The sequence below is a fragment of the Genypterus blacodes genome, unplaced genomic scaffold (assembly GCF_046128005.1).
Source record: "Genypterus blacodes isolate CSIRO-AG114 ecotype Tasmania unplaced genomic scaffold, CSIRO-AGI_Gbla_v1 ptg000517l_1, whole genome shotgun sequence".
Classification (NCBI taxonomy): domain Eukaryota; kingdom Metazoa; phylum Chordata; class Actinopteri; order Ophidiiformes; family Ophidiidae; genus Genypterus; species Genypterus blacodes.
Window position 1 is genome coordinate 9,571 of NW_027467272.1, and position 21,893 is coordinate 31,463.

At 48.9% G+C, this 21,893-nt stretch overlaps 4 protein-coding genes across 6 annotated transcripts; 3 read left to right on the forward strand and 1 right to left on the reverse strand.

Annotated features, from left to right (window-relative positions):
- Positions 1 to 846: 846 nt before the first annotated feature.
- Positions 847 to 6,807, reverse strand: LOC142990361 (uncharacterized). Of its 2 annotated transcripts, XM_076140126.1 has the most exons (3): positions 6,163 to 6,807; positions 5,525 to 5,589; positions 847 to 1,956 (listed from the first exon to the last, which is right to left on the reverse strand). In XM_076140126.1, exons 1-3 carry the CDS (start codon positions 6,341 to 6,343, stop codon positions 970 to 972), a joined length of 1,233 nt encoding a protein of 410 aa, XP_075996241.1. In that variant the 5' UTR covers positions 6,344 to 6,807; the 3' UTR covers positions 847 to 969. The 2 variants fall into 2 exon arrangements, with proteins under 2 accessions (XP_075996241.1, XP_075996240.1); XM_076140125.1 differs by lacking the exon at positions 847 to 1,956 and having other exon boundaries at positions 3,691 to 5,589; positions 6,163 to 6,801.
- LOC142990362 (uncharacterized) lies at positions 6,154 to 9,029 on the forward strand. Of its 2 annotated transcripts, XM_076140127.1 has the most exons (3): positions 6,154 to 6,242; positions 6,924 to 7,311; positions 7,490 to 9,029. In XM_076140127.1, exons 2-3 carry the CDS (start codon positions 7,122 to 7,124, stop codon positions 8,416 to 8,418), a joined length of 1,119 nt encoding a protein of 372 aa, XP_075996242.1. In that variant the 5' UTR covers positions 6,154 to 6,242; positions 6,924 to 7,121; the 3' UTR covers positions 8,419 to 9,029. The 2 variants fall into 2 exon arrangements, with proteins under 2 accessions (XP_075996242.1, XP_075996243.1); XM_076140128.1 differs by lacking the exon at positions 6,154 to 6,242 and having other exon boundaries at positions 6,875 to 7,311.
- A 501-nt stretch (positions 9,030 to 9,530) lies between these two features.
- LOC142990363 (cGMP-dependent protein kinase 1-like) lies at positions 9,531 to 15,940 on the forward strand. Its single transcript, XM_076140131.1, has 20 exons — positions 9,531 to 9,793; positions 10,327 to 10,462; positions 10,544 to 10,610; positions 10,907 to 11,006; positions 11,871 to 11,984; positions 12,184 to 12,289; positions 12,652 to 12,715; positions 12,792 to 12,869; positions 12,961 to 13,055; positions 13,141 to 13,206; positions 13,309 to 13,383; positions 13,560 to 13,656; positions 13,767 to 13,906; positions 14,069 to 14,158; positions 14,360 to 14,501; positions 14,617 to 14,780; positions 15,057 to 15,179; positions 15,375 to 15,437; positions 15,518 to 15,584; positions 15,659 to 15,940. Exons 1-20 carry the CDS (start codon positions 9,598 to 9,600, stop codon positions 15,755 to 15,757), a joined length of 2,082 nt encoding a protein of 693 aa, XP_075996246.1. The 5' UTR covers positions 9,531 to 9,597; the 3' UTR covers positions 15,758 to 15,940.
- Positions 15,941 to 18,252: 2,312 nt separating this feature from the next.
- stc1l (stanniocalcin 1, like) lies at positions 18,253 to 20,213 on the forward strand. Its single transcript, XM_076140133.1, has 5 exons — positions 18,253 to 18,367; positions 18,685 to 18,827; positions 18,936 to 19,043; positions 19,134 to 19,237; positions 19,571 to 20,213. The coding sequence occupies exons 1-5, from the start codon at positions 18,253 to 18,255 to the stop codon at positions 19,863 to 19,865; spliced, it is 765 nt and encodes a 254-aa protein (XP_075996248.1). The 3' UTR covers positions 19,866 to 20,213.
- Positions 20,214 to 21,893: the final 1,680 nt, after the last annotated feature.

Sequence of the window (21,893 nt, forward strand, 5' to 3'; positions counted from 1 at the left end):
CTGAACTTCCGGGAGCAGAAGGTCACGTTGCTCATTCTCTCGCTGTGTTCGACAAACCTCCGCCTCGGACTCCGCGATGGTTCTCCGGACGATCCCGAGCACCTCGTCCACAGCTGCACTGAGCCGCTTGTGCACTTCCATCCTCAGCACCTGGTCTTTGGACATTTTGAAGCCACTTTCACTCTTTACTCAAGCTAACGTCGCTACTCTGCTTTCTGTCTTCACCCGGAAACGATCCGCGAGCAAGCAGCTCACTTCCGTCATGACGGTTTCACTTTCAAAATAAAAGCCCCACCACGTTTCCCCCCCAGCCTTTCTGTGGTGTCAAACACACTTTCTCCTTTTTATTACAACCAGCAACAAAGCATTCACTCAATGTTCACAACTTTGACTTCAATAGCAGTATTGATTTTATTGCAGCATTTAAGAAGCGTACAGCTCTGTGTGATTACAAATACAAAATAACAAAAACCACATAAAACTCATCTAAAAGTTTTGACCGATTGAATACTAAAGCTGATCTTATCTCTTGAGGGATTGGCTCTGTTGCCAATGTAGCAGCTCTGTTCCAGCTGGAGATGGTGTCTGAGCCCTGAACCAAGTCCTCACAAAGACCCAGAGAGGGCCACATCCATGTTGGCACTGTGATCAAAAGATGTTGAAGGATCAGATAAGTGGCCTGCCTCTGCCTGGATTCTCTCTCTCTCTCTCCCTCTCCTTCTCTGTCTCTCTTGTCTCAGCTGTCAGGCGTTCAGCTGTCACAATATTCATTCAGTTGTTGTAACACTTCTTTGTCTCTTAATCATTCTCCATTTTTTCACATCACAATGTCACCACCAGGCAGCAGAATGTAACAGTTCTGTGTTTTATTAGGGCTGAAGGGTCCCATTGGTGCAGGGATTTAACGTTTCCACTCTGAAGTCAAATCAAATGGTGTTTTGTGTTGAACTCTTCCCACATTCTGAAAAACTATAGTTTCACAACAGAGTGGATTCTTATGTGGAGCTTCAGGTGTGCAGTCTGAGTGAAGTTTTTACCACAAACTAGACATTGATACGGCTTCTCTCCTGTGTGAATACGCCTGTGGACCGTCAGAGTTCCATTTTCAGTGAAGTTTTTACCACAAACTGAGCAACTATGCGGCTTCTCTCCTGTGTGGATTCGCATGTGGAGCTTCAGAGTTCCATTTTCAGTGAAGCTTTTACCGCAAACTGAACATTGATACGGCTTCTCTCCTGTGTGAATTCGCATGTGGCGCTTCAGAGTTCCATTTTCAGTGAAGTTTTTACCACAATCTGAACATTGATACTGCTTCTCTCCTGTGTGGACTCGCATGTGGAGCTTCAGAGTTCCTTTCTGAAGGAAGTTTTTACTACAAACAGAGCAACTATGCGTCTTCTCTCCTGTGTGGATTTGCATGTGGAGCTTCAGATTTCCATTTGAGGAAAAAAATTGACTGCAAACGGAGCAACTATACGGCTTCTCTCCTGTGTGGATTGGCATGTGGAGCTTTAGATTTCCATTTGTGGTAAAGGTTTTATTACAAACAGAGCAACTATGCGGCTTCTCTCCTGTGTGGATTTGCATGTGGACCTTCAGATTTCCATTCATTGTAAAGTTTTTACCACAGACTGAGCATCTAAATGGCTTCTTTCCGGTGTGGATTCGCATGTGGAGCGTCAGATTTCCATTTCTGCTAAAGTTTTTACCACAAACTGAGCATCTAAATGGCTTCTCTCCTGTGTGGATTAACATGTGGAGCTTCAGCTCTCCATTCTGACTTGAGATGTTGGATGGAGGTTCTGCCTCTGTGTTCTCATGACAAAACTGTGATGACTGAACTTTCCCTTCATCGTCTTCACTCTTCACACACTGCTTCAGACTATGAAGCTGCTCTCCCTCCTGACTGATCCAGAGTGCCTCCTGTTCCTCTTTGATATGTGGGTGATCTGGCCTCTCCTGGTCCAGACTAAAGGCAAAGCTGAAACACACAAACACAATGGATAAGATATGAGGTTATACTTGACCAAGCTTGTAGGGGACACAAGTGGAGAGGTCAAGGTGCAGTACAGGGTCAAGGTCATAGGGTCTGAGTGTTGTGTCTTACATTGGTGCATCAATACTAGACAATATGAGTCAAGAACTGAAAATATGAATTAATAAAACAGTGAAATTGCAGACAGTTGAATCCTTCATCATTCAACATGTTATCTTAAAATGCTGATTAGAACATGTGAGCACTTTCAGAATGTTTATATCCCATAAAACCTTTTTAGAGCTCAAATAAAGCTTCACTCAACCTGCCCTCTAATTATAAATATATTCTTTAGTAAACAAGCCTCAGCGTCAAACACAGCGGGATGAAGTTGACTTTGAGGCAGGAAATCAGCAGGTTAAAGGCTCACAGCCCAACAAACTGGAGGGGAACCAACTCTGTGTGTGTGTGTGTGTGTGTGTGTGTGTGTGTGTGTGTGTGTGTGTGTGTGTGTGTGTGTGTGTGTGTTTAAGTCTCACAAAGTTCCACCTTGTAACAGAACATTAGGGAGTGAACAAACCTATTCTGTGTAGCCGGACTTCAGGGTTGAGAGCGTCGATCAGTCGTGTTCGTAGTCTGTCGTTCTCCTGCTGTGTCTGGGTCAGTTCTTCTTCTAAAGCTCTTATCTCTTCTGGTTGCTCTTCCACAGCCGCACTCGGTCGCTCCCTCTCCAGCTCTCTCACTGTGCGGACTTTAGACATTTTCACTCAGAGGGAAACTTTTCTCCACAGTAACTTCAGAGCAAGATTTTTAGTATCCGTCCCCTTCACTTTCACAAGCTAACAGGCTAAGCTAAGTGAGCTACCTGGACAGAGAGCAGCGGCACCGTCCAGTCACACACATTTATGAAGACCTGAGAACAGAGAGTTTGCTGTCCGTCGCCCTGAGGAACTCCGTGTTGTTTCCGTCTGTTTAGATCCACGACGCGAGCGGAGAAGTGAGCTTTGCTCCGATACAAGTTAGCCTGGCGCGCGGGACAGCGAAACGAAAGCTTCCTTCCGGGATAGCGTCTTCTTCTTCTCTATGTTAGCGCCACCTTCCGTTCTGGAGTATGAGTAGATTCCAGCATTCTCTTTCCACTGAATTCTTGTCTTCATGCAGACAGCAGATAGACGAAAGACAAAGAAGATGAAGAAGCTGAACAACGAACTCTGCTGCCTGTCTGTTGCTGAACTGGTCCGGTCCCTCCTGTAGAGCCACTCAGGATCTGACTCTGACAAGGGTTCAGCATTGGTCAGAGCTTTATTGCGTGGTTGAGTTGGGGCCTGTACTACCGAACACGATGAACGGGTTAAAGCCCAAAGCTCTCGAGGAAGATGAGGAAAACCTCCAGAGAAAACATTCAAGTGTAAGGAACAAAGGAAGAAACTTCTGGGGAGGAAATTCCAAGAGAGATTCCTTCAACACCAACAGCTGTGTGTGCCATAATAACGATGAGAATAAATCTTAGTCTAAGATATGGATCACAGGTGATATCCAAATAACTTCATCCAGTGATCATGCTAAAGAAAACTTTACTCCAAGTGCGTTTGACATGAATGGCTCAGTAAACTTTAGGATCATAACAATGGACAACACACACACACGCACCCACACACAATCTCCTCTGACCTGAATCACGTATCCGATGTTCCATCTTCTTCATGTAGGCCTGACCCTGCAGACACACGCCCGTTTATGGAAGAGTGGACGTCTCCTCATTAAGGTGACACATCCTGCTCATTAGCAGCACACAAGGCCCAGGTTTGTCAAGCTTCCTTGGTGTACAGGTCACAGGTCACTCAGAGCTCCACAGACAACCAACACTTTATAATGTCAGTATCACTAAAGACAGGAACATTTGAACATTAGAACATGTTCTTCGGCAGCACAGCTTCTCCTATATTTCAAAATTTGGTACAGAATTAAAACACATAGAAATGTTATAAAGTAATGTGGCCTCTAGACATTTATTCCACTTTCTTCAGCCGCGTCGTGTTTCTGTTTTTCACGCTAGAAGGAAGAGGAAATACAAAGGAGCCACACAGAGACAAACAGGAAACAAGCCGCGAGCAAGCAGCTCACTTCCATCATGACGGTTTCACTTTCAAAATAAAAGCCCAACCATGTTTCCCCCCCAGCCTTTCTGTGGTGTCAAACACACTTTCTCCTTTTTATTACAACCACCAACAAAGCATTCACTCAATGTTCACAACTTTGACTTCAATAGCAGTATTGATTTTATTACAGCATTTAAGAAGCATACAGCTCTGTGTGATTACAAATACAAAACAACAAAAAACACATAAAACTCATCTTAAAGTTATGACTGATTGAATACTAAAACTAAACTCATCTCTTGAGGGATTGGCTCTGTGGCCAATGAAGCCGCTCGGTTCCAGCTGGATTTGTGTTGAACTCTTCCCACATTCTGAAAAACTATAGTTTCACAACAGAGTGGATTCTCATGTGGAGCTTCAGGTGTGCAGCCTGAGTGAAGTTTTTACCGCAAACTGAACATTGATACGGCTTCTCTCCTGTGTGAATTCGCCTGTGGAGCCTCAGAGTTCCATTTGTGGTAAAGTTTTTACCACAAACTGAGCAACTATGCGGCTTCTCTCCTGTGTGGATTCGCATGTGGAGCTTCAGAGTTCCCTTTTCAGTGAAGTTTTTACCACAAAGTGTACATTGATGCGGCTTCTCTCCTGTGTGGATTAGCATGTGGAGCTTCAGAGTTCCTTTCCGAGTGAAGTTTTTACTACAAACGGAGCATTGATGCAGCTTATCTCCTATGTGGATTAGCATGTGGAGCTTCAGATTTCCATTTCTGGCAAAGGTTTTACCACAAACTGAACATTGATGCAGCTTCTCTCCTGTGTGGATTTGCATGTGGAGCTTCAGAGTTCCATTTGTGGTGAAGTTTTTACTACAAACGGAGCAACTATGTGGCTTCTCTCCTGTGTGAGTTTGCATGTGTTGCTTCAGAGTTCCAATTCTGGTAAAGTTTTTACCACAAACTGAGCAACTATGCGGCTTCTCTCCTGTGTGGATTTGCATGTGGCGCTTCAAAGTTCCTGTTTCAGGGAAGTTTTTACCACAAACTGAACATTGATACGGCTTCTCTCCTGTGTGGATTCGCATGTGGAGCTTCAGAGTTTCTTGCCGAGTGAAGTTTTTACTACAAACAGAGCAACGATGCGGCTTCTCTCCTGTGTGGATTCGCATGTGGAGCGTCAGATTTCCATTTCTGGTTAAGTTTTTACCACAAACAGAGCATCTAAATGGCTTCTCTCCTGTGTGGATTAACATGTGGAGCTTCAGCTCTCCATTCTGACTTGAGATGTTGGATGGAGGTTCTGCCTCTGTGTTCTCATGACAAAACTGTGATGACTGAACTTCTCCTTCATCATCTATACTCTTCACACACTCCTGCAGACCATGAAGCTGCTCTCCCTCCTGACTGATCCAGAGTGCCTCCTGTTCCTCTTTGATGTGTGTATCATCTGGCTCCTCCTGGTCCAGACTGGGGCTCCACTTCTGCTGCACAAACTGTTGTTGGAGGTCTAAAGGCAAAGCTGAAACACACAAACACAATGGATAAGATATGAGGTTACACTTGACCAAGCTTGTAGGGGGACACAAGTGGAGAGGTCAGGGTGCAGTACAGGATCAAGGTCTGAGTGTTGTGTCTTACAGTGGTGCATCAATACTAGATAATATGAGTCAAGAACTGAAAATATGAATTAATAAAACAGTGAAATTGCAGACAGTTGAATCCTTCATCATTCAACATGTTATCTTAAAATGCTGATTAGAACATGTGAGCACTTTCAGAATGTTTATATCCCATAAAACCTTTTTAGAGCTCAAATAAAGCTTCACTCAACCTGCCCTCGAATAATAAATGTTCTTTAGTAAACAAGCCTCAGCTTCAAACACAGCGGGATGAAGTTGACTTTGAGGCAGGAAATCAGCAGGTTAAAGGCTCACAGCCCAACAAACTGGAGGGGAACCAACTCTGTGTGTGTGTGTGTGTATGTGTGTGTGTGTGTGTGTGTGTGTGTGTGTGTGTGTGTGTGTGTGTGTGTGTGTGTATTTAAGTCTCACAAAGTTCCACCTTGTAATAGAACTTTGGAGAGTGAACAAACCTATTCTGTGTAGCCGGACTTCAGGGTTGAGAGCGTCGATCAGTCGTGTTCGTAGTCTGTCGTTCTCCTGCTGTGTCTGGGTCAGTTCTTCTTCTAAAGCTCTTATCTCTTCTAGTTGCTCTTCCACAGCCGCACTCGGTCGCTCCCTCTCCAACTCTCTCACTGTGCGGACTTTAGACATTTTCACTCAGAGGGAAACTTTTCTCCATAGTAGCTCCAGAACAATCACTGTTTGGTGTCCGTCACTCACTTTCACAAGCTAGCAGGCTAAGCTAAGTGAGCTACCTGCCCAGATAGCAGCGGCACCGTCCAGTCACACACATTTATGAACACATGAGAACAGAGAGTTTGCTGTCCGTCGCTCTGAGGAACTCCGTGTTGTTTCCGTCTGTTTAGATCCACGAAGCGAGCGGAGAAGATACAAGTTAGCCTAGCTTAGGGAAGGAGCGCGAGACAGCCAAATGGTGGCTCACTTCCGGGATATCTTCGTCTCTTTTAAGCCAAGCCGAGTAAGAGTGACTACAAATTGCCAGATGTCTTTTATCTATAGACCTTTTAAATTCAGATGTTTAATCTCTAAACAGTTAAATGTGCTCATACGTCATGTCGTGTCCTGCTTTTCTTTGTAAATGTAAACTCGTGACTTCAGTAACTGGTTGGGGCTTTTATTCTGAAACTGAAAAGCTCGGAAGTTACGTTACTCTGTGCGTCTAACTTCACGTGTGACGCATATTCGCTTTTCCATGTTTTCTCGTCCTCAGACAGAAACAAACGCGACCTGCCGGGCCCCCTGTACCCGAACCCCTGGTTCAAAGCGACCGACCGAGGTACGGGAACCAAACCGAATCTGAGATGAACGCAGCAGAACCATGAGGGCGTCTGAGTGAGCAGGAACGATGCGGCTCCACTCACACTGAGCGAAAACACCGTTCGGAGTTCGTATCACTGATCGAGTCAACATGTCTAAGTTCCAAACGCTGAGGCTGCAGGTGAGCGAGCGGCTCAGCGCGGCGGTGGAGGAGATCCTGGACCTGTTCGAGAGGACGATGGACCAGTACGAGCAGGAACGAGCCCGAACCCAACAGAACCACCCGATACACAAAGCGCCGCGGGAGGAGTTACACCCGGAAGTTCATTCACACAGCGCAGGTTTGTGTTGTGTCACAGTTTTCACATTCATAAGAATCTGAGCCGTTTGGTCTCCTGCCTGTTGTTGTTGTTGTTGTTGTTGTTGTTGTTTTGTTCTCCAGCTGATCGCCAATGACTTCACAGTGTTCTGACGGACTTACTGCTGAACATTTCAATATTGACTTTCATTTCCCTGCAGACACTCAGCAGTTGTTGGTGGAGTGGAGCTCCAGTTTGGATCAGGAGGAGCCAGAGTCCACACACGTTAAAGAGGAACATCAGGAGCCTTGGAGCAGTCAAGAGGGAGAGCAGCTTCAGGGTCCTGAAGAGACCAAGATCACCAAGTTCACTCTCAGCCTTGTCACTGTGAAGAGTGAAGAAGATGAAGCAGATGTTCAGCTGTCACAGTTTCATCAAAGCCAAACTGAGGAGAACACAGAGGCGGAGCTTCTATGCAGCAGCTCCACTGATCAAACTAAACCAGAAGCTGATGGAGAGGAGGACTGGGGAGGACCAGGATCAACCAGGACCTTCTGTCCAGGTAGTTCTTTACAACCAGTCAGTGAGGACAAGGCTTTGGACCTGTCTGGACCTGAGAGTGAATATAGTGAAGATGACAGGAAGGAGACCAGGAGACCTCTGAGACATGATGTCTCTGTAGGTGATGTGAGCTGGAACGAGGACTCCAAATCTTTCAGCCGCTCTCGGTTTGGTGCAACATTTAACCACAAGGGAAATCGAACAAAACGCGTTCGAACCCACGCAGGAGAGAGACCATTTAGGTGCTCAGTCTGTGGGAATAACTTCCAACAACATTCAGGTCTGAAGAAGCACATGAGGAGCCACGCAGGCGATAAACCCTTCAGCTGCATATTCTGTGGTAAACACTTCTTTAGAAACGACCACCTGAAGGTGCACATGAGAATCCACACGGGAGAGAAGCCCTACAGTTGTTCATTCTGTGGTTATAAATGCATTCAAAGTGAAAATCTGAAGAGACACATGATGAGTCATACCGGACAGAAACCGTTCAGTTGTTCCGAATGTGGTAAAAGCTTTACAAGAAAAGAAAGTTTGAAAAGTCACACATCGGTCCACAGTCAAGGAAACGCTCAGCTCAGCGCCTGAAGACCAGATTCACTCATGTTCAAGATCACAGGGCAGCAGGAGAAGAGCCAGCTGAGGACCTGCTGAAACATGCAGAGGAACTTAGACTGAAGAGCATGAGAGTCACCTCAAGCCACCAAAATAAATAAACGAGTCAACTTGTCAGCACATAAGAGTCCATTATGTCAAAGGAAGAGCTACTACATTGGAAAGGTCAGACTGTAAGTTGTTGGAACTGGATTGTGTGTTTGAATGATCATTAAGGGTGCAATGACACCTGCTGGTCTGCAGACGCTACGACAGCCATGTGAAGCTGAGGACAGAGCTGAGGATTTAGACGGAAAGAGAATTTGAAGACTCACATGTTGATTCACACCAAGAAGAGACCAGTCAGCTGTGTGTGACGCGGCAGCTGAGGAAGACGCAGGAATGTTCTCATCCTGGAGGCCAAAGCCCTTTGCCTGATCAACAAGCTGCGACGCTGCAACATGACGTTTCATGCACAATGGGTTTGTTTGTTTGAATAAACATTATTATGATATTGTGAGTTATGATCCTGGTTTCTCATTCATATCCTCTATGTTGGATAAAGTGTTGACGTCATGAAGAAGAAGTCGTGTTTCTCTGTCTCTGTGATTGTCTCTCTGAGTCTCTGAGTTTGTCCTTCCACCTGGAACATGGACTGACTAATTTTATAAATACTATTGTATTTGTATTATTATTACACGTTTATGTCACCCTACTTCACGTTACAACACGATTTGAAAACAACACAATTTGTCATCTTGCAGCAATGGAACTGCTCGTGACTCTAAATATATTCGGATAATATTGTGTTATTATATTATGATTATATTCTCTTAACGTTCCATTTTCTCCAGCAAATGTTGTGAATTTATCTTCGTTAGATTTCGCGCCCTGCTTCATCTTCATCCTCCCATGTGACGCTCTCAGAGTCGCTGTAGCGGCGCTGCTGTCAGGCTCAGCTGTGTGGAGCTCTGCAGCCCTCAGGTCGCCTCTCCTCCTCTTCGCTCTTTTCTCCTCTGAACTTTGTCTTGGTTTCCCGCTTCATCCTCTCGCATGCAGGCGCGTCGATCCTCTGACTGAAGAAGTGAATATATGAAGAATCTCCAGTTCTCTCGGAGTCTAACTTTTCTTTGTATGGATTCTTAACGCGGTCGCTGGCCGGTAAACGCGTGTATGGCTGCGTCCAAGTGCGGCGGGACCCTGAGGGACCTCCAGCTCGCTCTGCAGCTGAAGATCGAGGAGCTCCGGCAGAGAGACGCTCTGATCGATGAGCTGGAGCTCGAGCTGGACACCAAAGATGATCTGATCCGTCAGCTGCAGGTGGAGCTGGACCGGCACCGCAGCGCATCGCAGCACGCACCGGGCGCAGGTATGCAGTCACACCAGCCGAGCCTTAGGATCCCATAACAGAAACATACACGCGCTATACGTCACATAGGACACAAGAGCACAGAGGTGACGGAGAAGCTCCCTGTCTCCTAAAACAGGAGGGTCTTTATCAGCTGCAGCTCCACCTTCATATGAACTCAGCAGGTGTGTAAAGAGAAAGAGCTCAACTCAAAGGCTTCACACCAGACACTGACATTTAAATCCCAGTGAAGGGAAAAAGAGACAAGAACATTTAGAAACATCACAGACAGAGTTAAAAAAGAATCAAGTGGCCCAACAGAAAAGTTTTTGGCCCAATTCAATGATTAAAATAATATCAGATAAAGGGTTAACATTCATTCAGCAAATCACTAAACAGCAACATGAATGAAAACATGAATTCCATTTTCTGGGTCTGTAGACAGCAGGTGTTTCAGTGTGTGTGTGTGTGTGCCTGCGTGCCTGCGTGCCTGCGTGCCTGCGTGCCTGCGTGCCTGCGTGCCTGCGTGCCTGCGTGCCTGCGTGTGTGTACAGGAGCGGCACCTCACTCACCGGCGCCACCCGAAGAGCCTCAGCGCACCAAGCGACAGGCCATCTCAGCAGAGCCCTCGGCCCTTGACCCCTCACAGCTCACAGACGTCACACTCACCAGCTACTGCAAGAGCAATGAGTGAGTATAGAGCCACTCTAACACACACACACACACACACACACACACACACACACACACTGTCTGTGTTTGTGTGTGCAGGTCCAGGGAGCTGATCCAGAGGGCTCTGATGGACAATGACTTCATGAAGCACCTGGAGCAGGGCCAGGTAACCAGCAGACGTCTCATCAGGTCACCCAAGTTTGTCTCTTCCACTTCATTGGTTCAGTTCAGTTCAGAGCAGCACACACACACACACACGCCAAAGGTCACAGAAACAGTCGTAGCGAGCGACATCTCATCCTGGCTCCGCTCTGACGTCCAAACCAAACCTCCATCCTACACTGAAGATGCCTTTCGGTTTTTAACATCTTAGTCATTTCAGCCAAGTTCCTGTGCTCTGACCTGTTAGATCTTCATCCAGAACCTTGACAGACAGATTGCAGCCCATGTTCCTGTGTGCAGATCCTCACCATCATGGACTGCATGCATCCCACCAGTGTGGCCAAGAGCTGCTGCGTCATCCAGGAGGGAGACGACGGCTCCACCGTCTACGTGCTAGAAGGTGAGACTCACACCGACACGCAGCTCAATGCTCCCTCACCTTCTTCTTCATTCTTCTGATAAGGCAGAAATGTCATCAGCGAGACCAAAACTCTAAAGTCTAAAGACAGAAACCTGAATGTTCTCCTCATATTTCATGTTTTCTAATCTTCATCCTCTGGGGAGCAGGAGTGTGAAGAACCCAGCAGAAACATCAGGGTCCATCCTCTGGAGATCACAACTTCAAACCTTGTCATGTGGACAATTCAAGGGGACAATTTGTAGAAGATGCCAAAAAAAAAAAATGGTTTTCCAGTCACCATAGCAACCGTCACAGCCGTCACCAGTGGGGTCTCATTGATCTACGAAAAATGTGAAATGGAAACAAGCAAAGTTAAGACAAACTCTCACATATTGTAAGAAATGTTTTAGTGCTCGTCAGCGGAGAGAATGTCAAGGACAAATTGGGTCTAAAGTTGCTATGGTAACTAGTTCCTTCACTCAACTCTGTTATCAAGTGCTTTTGACAGCAGTTGCCTGTGTTTGCTCCCTCAGTCGTCGTCTGTGAGGCAGCGATATTCACACTGACCTCACGTGACCTCACAGTCAGTGTGTGGCTCAGTCATATGTTCCTGACACCCTCGCTGAAGAGGACTTCTGTCACAATCGCCTTGTTTGCCGCCCTCGTTTCTATGAGGACAGATCGTCTTTCACACGCTGTCGCTGCGTCCGAACGAGAGCTGAGGACCATCAGCTGCTCTGATTGGACGGATTTTACCTTTAACTTCTCTAATCCTCTCCCTGTCTGACATAAACGTGTGTGTGTGTGCGTGTGTGTGTGTGCGTGTGTGTGCGTGCGTGTGTGTGTGTGTGTGTGTGTGTGCAGAGGGTATGGTCGAGGTGACGAAACAAGGAAAGAAACTGTGCACCATTAGTCACGGAAAAGTGTTTGGAGAGCTCGCCATCCTGTACAACTGCACTCGCACCGCAACTGTGACAGGTAACCCCCGCCCCCCCCTCACCTCCCCCCAAACCACAAACTCACACACACACACACACACACACACACACTCTCAGTCCTTTCGGCTCATGTTGTCCCATCAGGCCTTGGAGTTTCCCTTGATAAGTGTGAGCAGATGAATGGTGTCAACGTGGTGACAGCCATTTGGTTTCTCTGCGGTTCATCTTTCCCTGTTTAGCTCTGACGGACATCAAGCTCTGGGCCATCGACAGGCAGGGCTTCCAGACCATCATGATGAGGACGGGTCTGATCAAACACTCGCAGTACACAGACTTCCTCCGCAGGTACAAGAGATGAAGAGAAGAGATTTGGTGACAACTTTGCAAAATTAATGATTTCCAGGACATTTACATCCAAACTCATCACTCTCATTGTTCCTCTGTGAGTTGTGTCATTGTGTAGAGGTCATTACATCATCACGCAGCTCACTGAGTGAATCCGGGAGAGACACTGAGCTTTTATTGTGGAGGGCAGAGCTTCTATCTTTCTGCTGTAGAAGAAGAAACAATATGGATCCATAAGGGTCCATTAGAGAAGAAGAACATCTACACACTGACACACACACAGAGGAACACACAGAGGTCAGAGTTCATCGTGGCTCTTTGTAAACCCAGATAATGACTCAGATCTCCTGCTCGGCCTGCAGCGTTCCTTCTTTTCAGTCTCTGCCAGAGGACGTTCTCAGCAAACTGGCTGACGTTTTGGAGGAGGTGAGGATTTCTAAACACACACACACACACACACACACACACACACACACACACACTCCCATCTCTTCTCTCTCAGACTCATTACAGTGACGGCGACTACATAATCCGCCAGGGAGCCACAGGAGACACATTCTTCATCATCAGTGAAGGACAGGTGAGGAGGAAGAAGAGCAGCAGAAGCAGAAGCAGCTGTCAGTCCTACAGAATTTAGACTCAGATGGTTTTGACCTCTGACCTCCACACAGGTGAAGGTCACCCAGCAGAATGCAGCCAGCGAGGAGCAGATCAATCTGAAGGCTCTTTCCAAAGGAGACTGGTTTGGGGAGCAGGCGCTGAAGGGGTGACACACACACACACACACACACACACACACACACACACACACACACAGAGCAGTGACACTAATGTGTGTCCTCTGCTCACAGTGAGGACGTCCGCACAGCCAGCGTCACGGCGGTGGGGGATGTCACGTGTCTGGTGATTGACAGAGAGTGAGTGAGCGTCACACACACACTCACACACACACACACTCCTGCTTTGGTGATGAAGTTCCGGCCATCTAAGACTTTCTGGTTCTTTTGTTTTGTCTCCAGGTCCTTCAAACAGCTGATTGGAGGGTTGGAGGACGTCAACAACAAGCAGAGCGACAGCGATGAGCTGAAGGCCATGTGAGCACAGACACACACACACACACACACACACACACACACACACTCACACACACAGAGGACATACGTCCGCCCGCAGGCCCCCGAGGAGTGAGTGGTGAAGGCGCGTTCAGGCTTCACCGAGAGGGAGAGAGTGTGTTGTTATTGTGACTGAGGCTCTCTCTCTGCGTCTGCAGTCTGGAGGCGGAGGCCATCTTCTTCTCCAGCGTGTCGCTCTCTGACTTCAGCATCATCTGCACTCTGGGGATGGGAGGCTTCAGTCGAGTGGAGTTGGTGAGTGTCAGCAAAGATGGAGGCTCTGTGGAGATAACCTCTGCGTCAGCATTAGTGTGTGTGTGTGTGTGTGTGTGTGTGTGTGTGTGTGTGTGTGTGTGTGTGCTCAGGTGCAGCTGAAGAGCGACCCGCTGCGTTCCTTCGCTCTGAAAGTGTTAAAGAAGCGCCACATCCTGGACACCAGCCAGCAGGGCCACATCCTGTCTGAGCGCTGCATCATGATGGAGGCTCATAACCCGTTCATCATCAGGTCAGACGCCAAACTCACCCTGAAGACATTCTGCAGTCAGCATCTCATATAATACCAGGCTCTCCTCAGCAGCCCGGTCCAGAGGAGAGCAGACCTGTTCAGCTCCGCCACCAGGGGGCAGCAGGGGGCGTCTGGGTTAAACATTCCTTCTGTCCTCTTCAGGCTCTATCGGACATTCAGGGACCCTAAATATCTTTACATGCTGCTGGAGGCCTGCCTGGGGGGGGAACTGTGGTCCCTGCTGAGAGACAGGTGTGTGTGTGTGTGTGTGTGTGTGTGTGTGTGTGTGTGTGTGTGTGTGTGTGTGTGTGCATGTGTGTGTGTGTGTGTGTGTTGCAGGGGTTCATTTGATGTGTGTGTGTGTGTGTGTGTGTGTGTGTGTATGTTGCAGGGGTTCATTTGATGTGTGTGTGTGTGTGTGTGTGTGTGTGTGTGTGTGTGTGTGTGTTGCAGGGGTTCATTTGATGACGGCACCACTCGTTTCTACACGGGTTGCGTCATAGAAGCTCTGGCTTTCCTGCACTCCAGAGGAATCATCTACAGAGACCTGAAACCAGAGAACATCATCCTGGACGGGCGAGGATACGCCAAGCTGGTGCAAACCTCACGTCTGTCACTGAGCGGCGTCTCTCACTGAGCAGCGTCTCTCAAATGTGATCTTAGATCACGAGGGTGAAAGCTCAGCATTAGTTTCTCTCTCTCACCTCCAGGTGGACTTTGGTTTTGCTAAGAAAGTGGGCCTGGGTAAGAAGACCTGGACGTTCTGTGGGACCCCCGAGTACGTCGCCCCCGAGATCATCCTGAACAAAGGTCACGACAGCTCGGCCGACTGCTGGTCTCTGGGCATCCTGGTGTTTGAGCTTCTCAGCGGCAGGTACAGCAGCAGACACTCCTCGTCTCAGTCGGGTTGAGGTTTGGACTCTGATGTTCTTCTGGAAAACGTTGAGATCCTTTCACTCAGTTTAGATCTTTATGAGGAACTGGAGCTGATATGTGTGTGTGTGTGCTGCGGTGGACACACAGGTTCTAAACATCTCTGCAGATCTTTTACTCTCACTCTCCTTCTCATTGAGGAGATCAGTGACACACGTGACAGGCAGGGAGGAAAACTCCAGAGGAGGTTTAACCGGCTCTGGTTCTCCTTCTCCAGTCCTCCATTTTCAGAATCTGATCCCATGAAGACCTACAACGTCATCCTGAGGGGCATCGACATGGTGGAGTTTCCCAAGAAGATCACCAAGAGCGCCGCCAACCTCATCAAACGCCTCTGCAGGTAATTCATACACGGCCACACACAGAGAAACCAGACAACTGCATGATCTGTGTGTGTGTGTGTGTGTGTGTGTGTGTGTGTGTGCGTGTGCGTGTGCGTGTGCGTGCGCGTGCGCGTGCGCGTGCGCGTGCGCGTGCGCGTGCGTGTGCGTGTGCGTGTGTGTGTGCGTGTGTGTGTGTGTGTGTGTGTTCGCAGGGACAATCCCTCTGAGAGGCTGGGGAATCAGAAGAATGGATTGAAGGACATTCAGAAACACAAGTGAGTCAGACTCAAAGACCTCCTTTCACTCTGACAGTGTTTGCGTACAGTAGTCATGGTAACACAGCGTTGCTCTTCAGGTGGTTCGAGGGTTTCAACTGGGAAGGCCTTCGCCAGGGCACCATCGACTCTCCGTACACGCCCACAGTGAGTGTCCCTCAGCGTCTCTGTCCTCTGGTCCCCCTCCTCTCTGTGTCTCTAACCGCCCGTGTTGTTGTCAGGTTGCCGGGCCGCTGGACAACGGCAACTTCGACTACTTTCCCGAGGATACGGACGACCCGCCGCCAGACGACGAGACTGGCTGGGACCTGGAGTTTTGACTGGACGTGACATCATCTGCACGACATCGGTGACCAAAGCCAGAGTGGAGCTGTGAAGACGTCCAGGCCAGGAAGTACAAGAGACACAAGACGAGAGGAGACGACGAGAAAACAAGAAGAAATGCTTCTCTCTTCAAAATGTCAACAGGTTTCCTGTGTGTACGGCGCCATTATGTATCATAAATAAACAGATCAATAAGGAATAAAACTTAAGACTCTCATCCATAAGGGTTAGACTTCGTGAATAAACAGGAAGCAGCTCAGATCAAAGCCCAGTTTCCTTTCAGACTCTGAAGGTTTCAAGGCTGCGATCGCGTCCGGGAGTGAAGAGGACAACGACTGAGGCTTTAGAACGTGTTGCCATAACAACCACACCTTAGCACACATCACCTGTACTGCACACACACACACACACACACACACACACACACACACACACACACACACACACACATGCTTCTTCTTCTTCTTCTTAATCCTCCAGAATGAAATCTAAAGAACTCAAACAGGCCTCAGGCAGGTTTTAGTTTGGTTCTGTGTTCAGGCTGTGAGTTAATACACACTAAACTGTGTGTGTGTGTGTGTGGGGAGATGTTTATCAGCTGGTGACCTCTGACCTCATCAAGTCAGCAGAGACCTACAAGGTTCACTGGGTTTGTGTATTGAACCGACCAGGATGGAAACACTGACACACACACACACACACACACACACATACTCAGCCAGATAAGACACACCGGTTTTTCCACACCACATTTCCATCTGACCACAAGCCACTCCTGAATGAGTTTGACCTCAGATGACCTTCAGGAGGAGAGGAGCTGTGACCCAGCAGAGTGGAGAGAACCTAAACTGGGACTGTGTGTCTGTCCTCTCCTGCTCTGTCCTCTCCTGCTCTGTCCTCTCCTTCTCTGTCCTCTCCTTCTCTGTCCTCCTCCTGCTCTGTCCTCCTCCTGCTCTGTCCTCTCCTGCTCTGTCCTCTCCTGCTCTGTCCTCTCCTGCTCTGTCCTCTCCTTCTCTGTCCTCTCCTTCTCTGTCCTCTCCTGCTCTGTCCTCTCCTGCTCTGTCCTCTCCTGCTCTGTCCTCTCCTTCTCTGTCCTCTCCTGCTCTGTCCTCCTCCTGCTCTGTCCTCTCCTTCTCTGTCCTCTCCTTCTCTGTCCTCCTCCTGCTCTGTCCTCTCCTTCTCTGTCCTCTCCTTCTCTGTCCTCCTCCTGCTCTGTCCTCTCCTTCTCTGTCCTCTCCTTCTCTGTCCTCTCCTGCTCTGTCCTCCTCCTGCTCTGTCCTCTCCTTCTCTGTCCTCTCCTTCTCTGTCCTCTCCTGCTCTGTCCTCTCCTTCTCTGTCCTCTCCTGCTCTGTCCTCCTCCTGCTCTGTCCTCCTCCTGCTCTGTCCTCTCCTGCTCTGTCCTCTCCTGCTCTGTCCTCTCCTGCTCTGTCCTCTCCTTCTCTGTCCTCTCCTTCTCTGTCCTCTCCTGCTCTGTCCTCCTCCTGCTCTGTCCTCCTCCTGCTCTGTCCTCCTCCTGCTCTGTCCTCTCCTGCTCTGTCCTCTCCTGCTCTGTCCTCTCCTGCTCTGGGAAGGTCTGATGAATCTGATTCAGGCTTAAACTTTGTGGTGCTGAGAGTTACAGAGGACATTGAACGCATCTCGGTTGCGTTCACGGTCAGTGATCAGCTGTTTCTAGTCCACTGAACCACAACACAGGAAAAAGCACAAACGTGACTGGAATAGAAACTCGCACATCCGCTTCCGACCTGACGGAGTATTTTTAGAAACAGCGAGTTTGATCCTTCCGCCTGAACGCAGCGCGCATGAGAGAGCCGCGCTGATTGGCTGAGAGCTGCACGAAAGCTAAAGTGAGTTTAATCTCTACACAATAAAGGTTTTTAGTGAATAAAGTCAATTATAATATTGATAAAGTCAGAATCCAGGAATAATAAATGAAATGGTTCAAAAATGTAAACAGATTATAATCAAATTAAATTAAATATTAGAGTCAATATGAAGTTTATATTCATCATTAACAGGATGTTTACATCAGACAGAAAAACAGGAAATGAAATGGAATAAAAGGAGAAATAAGAGGACTGGGATGGAAAATGTAAGAATGTAAGTGAATAATAAGATAAAGTGATAAAGTTTAGTTTGAATCAGAGACTGAAACCAACACAGCGACGTTGATGGAGCTGAGAACTCACAGGGCTGAGAAATGGAATCAAAGTGAAATCACGGAAATTCCACATTCCTCCTCCTCCTCCTCCTCCTCCTCCTCCTCCAGTGTGGAAATATTCAATTAGCGCTGAGGTTTAATTGCATGAATAAACCATGACACCCCCCCCGGCCCCCGGCCCCCGGCCCCCCTCCTCCCCTCTGCGCTCTGATTGGTCGCTCTGATTATAAATAGTGGCGGAGGACCTCAGGCCGGTCAGACAGGATCAGCAGGAACATTCCCCACAGACAGTCCAGCCTCTTCATCCTCCTCCTCCTCTTCATCGTCGTCATGCCGCTCGGCTCCGCTCTGCTGCTCCTCTTCCTCCTGGGCACCGCCGCCTGCTTCGAGCTCGTGCCAGAGGAGGCTGCACCGCGCCGGGCACGCTTCTCCGCCAACAGCCCCTGTGAGTGTGTGAGCCGGTTAGGCTGAGCTCAGTTAGTTGGTAGTTGTAGCAGTTTGTCTTTGACTTGGGATTCCAAGGAAGCTTTGTCAGGTCAGGTAAAGGTCAGGAGGTCAGAGTCTTTCTTGGCTCGCAGCCGGGGGCCTCGGACAGACACCTGCCCGTCCTGTTGGTGCGCCCCTGCTTCCACTTCCTGTTCACTCACATCAGTTTAGTGCAGCTTGATTTTTGAGAAACAAGCACAGATGATGAGGCTCTGTGTGTGTGTGTGTGTGTGTGTGTGTGTGTGTCTAACGTGCTCGGATATGCTCTGTCTGCAGCTGACGTGGCGCGCTGCTTGAGCGGCGCCGTGTCTGTGGGCTGCGGCGTCTTCGCCTGCCTGGAGAACTCAACCTGCGACACGGACGGAATGCACGAGATCTGTGAGCTGTTCCTGCACACGGCTGCCACCTTCAACACGCAGGTGTGTGTGTGTGTGTGTGTGTGTGTGTGTGTGTGTCTCAGTGCCATGTCTCCCTGATGTAAGCGTGTGTGTGTGTGTGTGTGTGTGTGTGTGTGTGTGTGTCCTCAGGGTAAGACCTTTGTAAAGGACAGTCTGCGCTGCATCGCCCAGGGGATCACAGCCAAAGTTTTCCAAACAATCCGCCGCTGTAACATCTTCCAGAGGATGATCGTGGAGGTGCGTACTCATTGACACACACACACACACACACACACACACACACACACACACACACAGGTCTTTGCTGAGGTTCTGTGTGTGCTGCAGGTGCAGGAGGAGTGTTACTCCAGTCTGGACATCTGCACCGTGGCTCGCACCAACCCGGACGCCATCGGCGAGGTCGTGCAGGTCCCCGGTCACTTCCCCAACAGGTCAGGATGAAGCAAACACACTGATGTGTTCCTCTGTGTATCCCTCCGTGTGTGTGTAGATGTTCTCCTTCTCCTCTTCAGGTCTGTAGGTCTCTGATGGACCCTGATGGATCCATGATCAGGTGTTAGAGCCTCTAAAGCTCCTCGACAGAAGCTTAGACACAGACTCACATGTTGACCTCTGACCTCTGTCGGTCCGTAACGTGGAGTAGCTGAGAGGAAGTTGTGCAGACACACATCGTGAGGACAGATAGTAGAAGAAGAACACAGATGAGTGTGAAGCTCCTGTGCTCCCTGCTGATGTTTCTTCTTCTCTGGTGTCTGGTCCTGCAGGTACTACAGCACGCTGCTGCAGTCTCTGCTGGCGTGCGACGAGCAGACGGTGGCCTCGGTCCGAGCCGGACTGATCTCCAGGCTGGGTCCGGACATGGAGACCTTCTTCCTGCTCCTCCAGAACAAACCCTGCACCCCCGGCTCCATCGCGGGGACAAACAACAACCCGGCCAACTGGAGGAACACGCCCGTGTTCAGAGTCCAGCCCAGCTTCAGGGGCCGAGACCCCACCCACCTGTTCGCCCGCAAGAGAAGCCTGGACGAGGGCGAGACGGGGCTGAAGGAGGACAAGTAGACGCGTCCTCCGCCCTGATGCTCCTTCACACGCAGCTTCCTCCTGATGAGCCTCACACGCTTCACACGCTGATTCAGGGTCATAATTACATTTAATATTATTTGGGGAAAAGGTTTAGATTGCTCGGTCGCTCTGGAGTTGTGAGCTTTGTGTGGTTTTGATGCCAGCAGTGTTAAAGACCATCATGGATATTTATTTTGTTATAAAGTTAATTTATGAGGCTGTCAGGCTGTTGTTAAATATTGAATCCAATGTGAGGATGAAGAGTAGAGGAGATGCTTCCATGCTGGCCGTGGAGCTCTCCAGTCAGAGGTCACAGTGGGAGGTCACACCTGGAGCTGGACGCCGTCACATGATGCAGTTTGGTGATTTATGTCAATTATTTCTCACATAAAATGTAATAAAGATGAAGTAAATGAAAGCTTTGATCTTCCTCCTTCATCTGCACCTCGCTCACATCTCTGCCTCAAACTGAGTCAGACTGAAACTCTGCGCAGAGACGTGCTACAAACAATCACCACCAGAGGGCGCAATGAGACAGAAGATCCTCTCATTGTGTCCCCATCAGAACAGAACAGAGCAGAGCAGAGCAGAGCAATCATCATCATCATCATCATCAAGTCCCTTCATGGGCACAAAGAGAAGGAACCACAAAGAATTACAAACATTAAAATGACAGGAGAAAGTGTTGCAGTAGACTTTGTAGGACAGAACGTTCAGACCGGTCGCTACAGAGTTAAAATAAAAAGCTACACAACAACAAACACGACACTAAAGTGTATCCAAGTTCCATCAAACTGTGCCGACTGAAACTCAATCACAGCAACGCTCCTGATTCGCACAAACATGTGAACGTAGAGCCAACAGATGAGGAAGATTCAGGTTCAAGAAGTCAGAGAAGTTGAGCGGCGACGACAGCGTGACTCACTGATCAATACACTCATGCTTGTGGAATGGTTGTTTGTGGAAAGAATCACACACACACCACACGTGTGTTTGTGTTTGTTCAGACGTTGTGTTTTGGCTGAGGAGGTGTTAAGTGACAGCAGTGTGGATCTCTGGCCCATCTGTCCCTTGAGGTGTCTGCTGGCCCCTAATGTCCTCTCACCTCGGTGCTAAGGCCCATTACCCCGCCCCCCTCAGCCTCCCCCCCCCCTGCTTCCGGCCCCTCGGCGAGGGGGCTGTGACGGGCAGGTGAGGCCGTCACCTCTGACAGCAGGGCCTCGGGGCAGATGGCGGCGTTAACGGCCCTCATGTCCATGAATTAGAGCCGTGAAGGAGCGAGCCTAAGAAAACACGCCGTGTTTACAGAACCCACCTGGATTTGATTAATGTAGAATCCAGGACCCGCCGGGACACCGTGGGCCGCTTCTGGGAATGATCCTGGGTTTCTTGGAAGTGAGAGAGCGGATGGTGGAGTGAAACGCTCCAGCAGACGCCCTCTGTCCTGTGTGGTATCAGACGCTGCCACGTGTTCTGGTTCTGTTCTCCTGTCATCCTCGGCAGGGACAAAGTCTGAAATGGAGACCGAACACTGAATGGTGGTCTCGGTAAAGAGTGATGTCATACCTGATCTCAGTAGAGCTGAGAGGGAGACATCAAACTACCTTCAGTGTGCAGGAGCGTGATGTAACGTGAGGACGAGGTCAGGATGAAGAGCTGCTCTGGGGTTCAGGACCTTTTCTTGATATCAAATCCTTCAGTCGCAGCCAAGCAGTGAGGCCAAGAGAGATTAGATCAGATCAGATCAGACTTTACAGTCATAGAGCAGAGTCCAGGTACGAGCCAATGAAACGCCTCGGGCCGGCCGGGTCTGAATCCCACATCCTGCCCCTTTAACTTCAGTCCTAAAGGAGATAATCGACCCTGAAGGTTTAAGTCCATGTGAGGTCACAGGTCAGTGGAGTCATGTGACCTGAGTGCCTGCAGTGAGACAGAACGCCGCACGCCGCCTGTGTCTCTGTGCCGTCAGACAGAAACGTGAAAGATCCAAACTGAGCGCGACGCTTCCTGTCTCACGTCTGCACA